At 52.7% G+C, this 7,823-nt stretch overlaps 1 protein-coding gene and 1 long non-coding RNA gene across 4 annotated transcripts in view; both read left to right on the forward strand.

Annotated features, from left to right (window-relative positions):
- Positions 1-5,145, forward strand: part of HTR3A (5-hydroxytryptamine receptor 3A) — a 40,817-nt gene extending 35,672 nt beyond the window's left edge. For 2 of the 3 annotated variants that reach the window (XM_045482863.1, XM_045482864.1), the window contains exons 9-12: positions 1,763-1,923; positions 2,288-2,498; positions 2,621-2,842; positions 4,318-5,145. In XM_045482863.1, coding sequence (XP_045338819.1) covers positions 1,763-1,923; positions 2,288-2,498; positions 2,621-2,842; positions 4,318-4,616 — 893 coding nt within the window. In that variant the 3' untranslated portion in view covers positions 4,617-5,145. The remainder of the gene's footprint in view (positions 1-1,762; positions 1,924-2,287; positions 2,499-2,620; positions 2,843-4,317) is intronic. The other variant, XM_045482866.1, reaches the window with a different exon arrangement.
- A 3-nt stretch (positions 5,146-5,148) lies between these two features.
- On the forward strand, positions 5,149-6,237 carry LOC123600681. Its single transcript, XR_006713739.1, has 2 exons — positions 5,149-5,224; positions 5,388-6,237. It is a non-coding gene; the product is annotated as an uncharacterized LOC123600681 (long non-coding RNA).
- Positions 6,238-7,823: the final 1,586 nt, after the last annotated feature.

The following is a 7,823-nucleotide window of genomic DNA, read 5'->3' on the forward strand; positions in this document are numbered from 1 at the left end:
GGTTGAATGATCTCCAGGACACCCGGTGAGGGCTAGGATCTGACACTAAGTGTCTCTTACTTGTCTTTTCTCCATGGGTGCACCCTCCCCCTCATCTCTCTGCCCAGCTTTCTGCAGTCACCTCCCCAACGGTCCCCGTCTCCTTCATGCCCCTCAGAGCCAGCAGGAAGAGCTCATTAAATGCAAACCTGGCCTTGCCCCTCTCTGCCTAAAAGCCTCAGTGGCTTCCCTGCACTCCTGAGACAGAACCCAAACCCTTCACCTGGCCGACAGGGGCTGTCCATAGTCACCACTCCAGCCTCATCCCACGCATGTTCCCCTGAGTCCTGCCCAACCCAGCTGCCTTCCTTCCCAGGCCCCAAAGCCCTTGTTCTCTCCCCTTCTCACAGGCTGCTTCCTCTCCTGGGCCACCCTGCACCCTCCTCCTGCCCCCCACCACTCCTAGTTCAGCCAAGTCTCCTACTCACCTAATCACAGCACTGGCGTCAGTGCCTCGGGGAAACTCCTGTCATCCCCAGACTAGCCATCCCCCTTGTCCAATTTTTAGCACCCTGATCTTCTCCCCACTTCTATTGCACTTGTAGGTGTTTGTTCAATGTCTGCTCCTTGATCAGATATAAATTCACAGAGGGTAGGACCATGACTTCCGGCCCACCATTAGGTCCCCAGTACAGTGCTTACAAAGGAAGGTGCTTGGCAACTTTTATTTAATGGGTGACTACGAGGTTCTCACTAAAGTCTACAAAGTGAGCATCACCCTCTGGCAAGAAGACATCCTCCACTTCTATTTGATTTCGTCACATTAACTGTAAATTACAAACATAATACAGAACTTCCTTGCACAAAAACCAGAATTGCAAATTATCTTTGACTTTTGACCTCTACCTTCAATCCCGAACTCTTCACCAGCAACTCCACACACCAAGACTTAACAGCTTTTATCAGTATAAGCCTCATATGGTATGTTCTTCCAGATCCTTCTCTAACCTTTGCATATACACATACATACTCCTCTATGGAAAGTACATGAAAATTATTTCTTAGGTGGTTATTTTACTAAATGTATCATTCATGCCACTGCTACCTGATTCTCTTTACAGACAAGAAGAAGCATTGGACATCTTTCCGAGTTAGTGTATATTTAGATCTTTACCCTACATGTTGACTGCTGTAGGATAGCTCAGGGTTGGGATGCATCATAGTTGATTAAGCAAGTACTTTCCTGATTGGTGGACACGTAGATCGTTCCCTATACTTTGCTGTAACGGACGCTGCTGGCTTTCTATATGTCTAATGTCTCTAGTGTAGATGCAGAGAAGTAAAACCGCTTTTCTCTAAGTGAAGATTTTGCATATTTCCCTAATTCACCTTTGAGGACAGTCAGCCCTATGAAGGCAAACGTGAAGAATGTTGACTTTTGTTCATTTCCTAAATGGGGGACCCTAATGGAAACCTAGAAGAGGTGTGCATGAGAGAGAGAGGGAGGCAGGGAGAGGGAGAGGAAGAGGGAGGAAGGGAGGGAGAGAGAGAGAGAGGGAGAGAGGAGAGAGAAGGAGAGAAGGGGCTTTCTAATAGTTTGGTTCTGGTAGATACAGTGTGCATTATCACTTCATTTTACGGCTGAGGACACGGAGGCTGAAGGCTAAGAGCTGAGTCCACCTAAGTCCTGCCTGTGCGGCCCACCGCGGGCCCCACCCTCACAGGGCCCGGCACATCCTCCTGGCCCTGGACTCCAGAGCTGGCTCGGTCTCTTCCCTCCCAGTCCAGGACATCAACATCTCCCTGTGGCGCTTGCCAGAAAAGGTGAAGCTCGACAAGACTATCTTCATGAACCAGGGCGAGTGGGAGCTCCTGGGGGTGCTGACCCAGTTTCGCGAGTTCAGCATGGAAAGCAGCGGCTGTTACGCAGAGATGAAGTTCTTCGTGAGTGGCCCCGGGGACAGACGCGGGGGAAATGATAGCTAGAACTGCTGGGCGTCATCCCCAGGGAGACTTCAGGAGGCGTGTGGGGAAGACCATCTATACCCCTTCTCCCAGCTCCAGGTCACACACATGCATGAGACCTTCAGGGCAGCAGATGGGGAAGCTCAGGGGAATTGTCCCTTCCTCGTCCTCTGCAGCCACTGGCCTCAATCCAGAGGCCGGATGTGAGGTCTGTCCGGTTCTTCCTCTTCCAGCAGGGCCAGGCCGGAAGCTCCATGAAGCGAGGGGTCCATGATGGGCTGGGGGGTCCTGGGTGCAGGACCTGTGTGCCCCGGGTTTCCCCCAGCTCCTGTCCTGGTCCTAGGTGGTCATCCGCCGGAGGCCCCTGTTCTACACAGTCAGTCTGCTGCTGCCCAGCATCTTCCTCATGTTCATGGACATCGTGGGCTTCTACCTGCCTCCGGACAGTGGCGAGAGGGTCTCCTTTAAGATCACACTCCTCCTGGGCTATTCTGTCTTCCTGATCATCGTGTCGGACACGCTGCCGGCCACAGCCATTGGCACTCCGCTCATTGGTAAAGCCCGCTCCAGGGGAAGAGCACAGTGTGGTTGGGGGTGGGGGTGGGGGTGGGCGGGGGCTGAAGAACCGGTGCCCTCCCACCTGCTGTGTGTCCCCCGACCTTCCCCACGTGCACAGGTGTCTACTTCGTCGTGTGCATGGCGCTGCTGGTGGTGAGCTTGGCTGAGACCATCCTCATCGTGCGGCTGGTACACAAGCAAGACCTGCAGCAGCCCGTACCCGCCTGGCTGCGGCACCTGGTCCTGGAGCGGGTGGCCCTGCTCCTTTGCCTAGGGGAGCAAACAGCTTCCCGACGGCCCCCAGCCACCCCCCAAGCCGCCAAGACCGATGACTGCTCAGGTGAAGAGGGAAAGGGGGCGTCCCATACGGAGGGCCTGGGGGTGCGGATGTGGTGGAGAGTCTCTGGCTGGCGAGTCTGACCGGGGCTGGGAACTGAGTGCCACCCTGCACCTGGCACCCCATGCCGGGTCTCACTGGGAGGCAGCAGAGTTCAGCCAAAGTCATCAGTGGACCCTTTCTGCACCTTCACCTCCCCTCATCAGTCCGGGTGTGGAGAGAGACAGGGCGAAGTGAGAGGCTGAGCCTGTCAGGAGCTCGGAAGGACTTGCCTTTCTCTGAGATGGACCCAAAAGGGGGTCAAACAGGTGCCACTCCAGCAGTTATGGGTCCCCTTACCTCGCATGGCTAAGTGTGCAGCCAGGATTTCTAAAACTCTGCATTCAGTCAGCCCAGAGACCAAGTCCCCTTCGAATTTCAAACACCTATGACAGAGAGACAGGGGTGCAGGGGACAGTAAACGTGAAGCTCGTTCTCCCTGACAAATTGTTTCAGCTACATTCGTTGCTGGTGGTGGTGGTAGTCGTGGTTTGTTGATGTATTTGTTGAGCACTTTGAGGCAGGCGCGTGCGCTTTCTGTGCGTGATCCCAGGCCACCCGCAGGCCCCGTAATAGGATTGTCATCCTCATTTGTCAAGCAAGGAAACAGGCATAAGGCCAACTAGCTTGCCTTAAGTCACAGAGCCAAGGTACTGGTGGACTGGTCTGAACCCAGGCCCAGCTGATGCTCTGCTTGTATTTTTCACCACCCCTCTTTGTCCTCCCTTCTGGCGAGAGCTAGGCCTTTTACAGGAGATGCATGGTTAATCTAAGGCCACCTCATCGTGAACTGATGAATGAGTACTCCAGCCTAATGCCCAATTTCACTGCTCACCTATGAGGTAGCCATAGCTGAAGGTGTATTTTCTGGTACAAAGGGACCTGGACTGGAGTCAAGGAGAGGGCAGCAAGGCCATATGGCATAGCGGAGACAGCAGTGGAGTCACAGTCCACATACCTTCAGCCTTGGTGGCCTCACTTTTAGATGATGCTCCAGCTGTGTGACCACAGGCTAGTCACTTAACCTCTCTGAGCTTTAGCACTTCCATATAAAAAGTCCAAATAGTAATCACTCCTACCCTGCCTCTCTCGTGGGGCTATTGTGAGGCTCAAGTGAAATAATAGATATCAAATTGCTGCAGGAAGCCCAGGTGTTTAAAAAATGCGTGGGAAAAATAAACACCAAATCCATATCTTAGTGACCTGGGGACAGGTTGGAGGATGTGACTAAGGAGGGGTATGCAGGAATCTTCAACCGTGTTGCTTTCTTTGTTCACTCAAGTGAGACGTTGGGTACACAAACAGGTAAGTTCACATCTATACTGTTTATGTCTGGAATTCATAGTAACAATTTCTGCAAGCCACAGGCACAAAAGGGACAGTGGTCGTGCCATTCTGCCAGGCTTCCCTCCTCTGCCAATGCTGTGCCCTTTTTCCAGACGTGGGGAACCACTGCAGCCATTTGAGAGGACCCCAGGACTTGGAGAAGACCCCAAGGGGCCGAGGCAGCCCCCCACCACCACCGCGGGAGGCCTCCCTGGCAGTGTGCGGGCTGCTGCAGGAGCTGTCCTCCATCAGGCATTTCCTGGAGAAGAGGGACGAGAGCCGAGAGGTGGCCCGGGAATGGCTGCATGTGGGCTCCGTGCTGGACGGGCTGCTCTTCCGCATCTACCTGGTGGCGGTGCTGGCCTACAGCATCACCCTGGTGACTCTGTGGTCCATCTGGCAGTATTCTTGAGTAGGCACAGCCCAGTGGGGGTGTTTTGAGGGAGGGGTGGTAAGGCACTGCTTAGAATGGGGATTGAGGATTTCAGGGCCCAGCAGATGCCAGGGGTGTTTTCAAGACCCTGTCCAATGCCAGTAATTCTGAAGCAGGGCCTTAACTCTTCCCAAAAAGCTTGATGTTCAAGACTCTTGTACCCCACCCCCCACCCAACTTATCATGGCTTTAAAACATGCTGTCTTTGATCTAGAAAAACCCATGCATTCCCTAACTTCATTCTATTTATCTGTGTATCAAGCCTTGATTTACCCATTGTCACTTCCCTGAATAAGGCACTTTGAAATTCCGCTCCTCCCCCTTTAGCCTTGCTTTTAGATACAAAGCAAACCAACTCTCTACTGCACATGGCTGGTAGCACTGCATTAGGTTTATTCAACCATAATGTTCTCCTTCTTCACCTCACCTGTAGCCACCTCCCTGAACACTCCTGTTCCATTGGATGATGGTGGGGTAGGGGGCGGGTGGGGGTAATAAAATACAATGAAGCCTAAACTCTCTTCTTAACCATTTGTCAGCAGCTGGGTGGGTGGAAGAAGAAGTTAAACGTTGCTGGTGGAAATGAGGTAGGGGTATTACCTGTGGTTTCAGTATTTGGTGCTTCCTAGCCCAGGGAATTGGGAGGTGACCACATAGTGGCTGCTATGAAGACCTAATAGGAGGTGGAATTCAAGGTGGGAGGGTAAGGATCATGAACATTTAGCAATGGTCTGCTCTGTTAACCCCCAGGAAGATGCTGGAAGAGTCCTCACAGTCTTGTTACCATTCTGTGCTCATGGTCTGTCAGTGAAGCTGAGAGCAAGCTCTCTCCCTGCCAGAGGATCCTGCAGTGGAGGCCAAGACATCAGCACCACGGTCAGCACCCACTGGTCTGGTCTTTGGAAGACAGAGGAAAGCCAAGGCTTGAGTTTAACTATCTCCTTTGGAAACTCTTAGCAGCCAGCCCCTGGCACATTCACCCAAGAGAGCAGGACCATGAAAGAGGCAGAGTCAGGAGCCTGCTTTTCAATGTTACTTTTCATATCTTGGTCCCCTGTCCCAAACACCAGGGTTTAAGACATGCTCAGGAGCACTCTATCACTCCATCACTCCATCCATCTAACAAGCGTTCAGAGGAAAGGAATGCCAGAACCCACCCAGAGTGACCTTAGTGTCACAATGTTTTGCCTGAGGCTTTCTCTGGTTCTCCCTTTCTTATTCCAGCCTTATCCTTCTCCCCGTCTTGGGCTTCCTGTCACTCAGAGGAAGGCATGCTGGAAATGCACTAAATGCTGCCAGTCTAAAGGGAAAGGACCCCAAAGGAATCTTTGGGATGAACTGTTCTGGGATGGCCAATCATAAGGGCTTCAGTAGGGAACATATGAAGTTACACCTTTTCACGACCCCAAACTGCAGTTCTAATTTGTAGACCACCCTGCGAAGCTGGATGGAGGGTAGACCTTGAGCCCTTGGGAGCTTCAAGAATGAGATATCCTAGAGACTGAGGAAGGGGACTCATCTCTTTTAGCTTCCTTCAGCTTCTTCATACCCTGTGCTCCCCAGCATGCAAAGTGAACTCATTAAATATTGTCTAACCAGCTGCTGGCTCCTAAGGTGAACTAGAATGAGATTTCACCTGCTTCTTCCATTCCAGACATATGGGCTTTTGCTATTAAATAGGGATTTTATATTTACCTTTGTTTTGTTGATGGGTGGATATCAGGGTCCCCCAGCAAAAATCAAGAGGCTGTGGGGCTGGGGATTGGCCCCCTTCACAGTTGTTGCCTCCTGCTGAGCAGAGATTGGGCTACAGGTGGTATTTGTCCACCCCAACTCTTTCAGGACGGTTCTGGAAGCTCATACTTTGGAGCCTGGTCTTGGGACCAAAAGCTGCCCCACCCCACCAGGATTTGCTGGGGCTGGTCAGGCTACTGGCAGAGTCTCATGCCTCTGGCCAGAGAGAGAGAAAGGGGGCAGTCTGGCACTGTCAGTGCACCACTGGTCAGTAAGTGGGTGGCTATTGACAAAGTGTCCAACCAGAAAGCTAGCAAGACACTAATCAACCTATTGATTCCTCATCTCCCCCCCCCCCACCCTTCACCCACAATCAATGGGGCAACAGAGCCCAGCATTAAGGCAGCCAATTAACCACCTTGAGAAAGAGCCGCCACGTGTAACAGCTTCTGCTCCACTAGCCACAGCCAATCAGCTCATCGATCTGGCATCCAAACTGTGCCACCCAGGGACAGGAAACTGAGGCCCAGGGCCAGAGAACACCCAGTGTACTGCCTCTCATCGATCAGTACTGATCTTGATCTTCTCCCAAGGAGACCTTTGCCCTGTGCGGGATATGAGAACGCTCAGAATTTCCTTCCTACCTGTTAGGTCTCCCAGAACCTGCTCCCTTCCTTCCTCCTGCCACTTCAGCTCATTTCCTCATGAGACATCCAGAGAGAGAGAACCAGAAACCACCTGTGTCTTTGTAAGTGTTTCTGAGAAGCCTGCCGGTTCTCTGTCTTCTCCCTGCTCCTCTCCTGCAGCCTCCCCTCGTCACCTACAATACTTCAGTCCTCACCTTCCCTTCCCACTCACGCTGCTTTCCAAATCTATCATGTCTATGCAAAAGATCCCACTGCAGGTCTTGAAAGTGCCCGGCATGAACCCTTCCAACCCCCTGTGGATTCACGGCCCGTACTGCTCAAGTTGTGGAGCCCACTGCCACCATCCCATCTAGGAGGCTGCCTTTCTACCTGGTCAGCCGCAGCCTGGGCTCCGTGACCTCAGGGTTCCTGACAGGAGTGGACCTTCCCTGGCCTCCAGGATAGTCCAGGGAGAGGAGGTAAACTCAGAGCCAGGATATGGGAGATTTCCCCAAGAGAACAGGAGAGAGAAAAAGTTGCCCAGGGTGGGGGGGGGGGGGGGGGTGGGAGGTGCAGCGGGGGAGGGAGAGCATGTGGAGAGGTGGGGTTCAGCAATCACTAGCCAGATTCTCCTCCCTCCCCCACCTCCCCCCAGCCTCTGAATCAATACATTTTGAATCTAATCTAATAACAGAGATTTAACGAGGGGATAATGCGCGTGGAGCGGCCAGGCGCTTTGTCTCTTCTTTCATGCGGCAGCTGGGGCCCATTATCCGGGGACAATGCCCCATGCTAATCACTCCTCCTCTTCTCCGAGTGTTTGGGG

Source organism: Leopardus geoffroyi, chromosome D1, assembly GCF_018350155.1.
Source record: "Leopardus geoffroyi isolate Oge1 chromosome D1, O.geoffroyi_Oge1_pat1.0, whole genome shotgun sequence".
NCBI lineage: Eukaryota > Metazoa > Chordata > Mammalia > Carnivora > Felidae > Leopardus > Leopardus geoffroyi.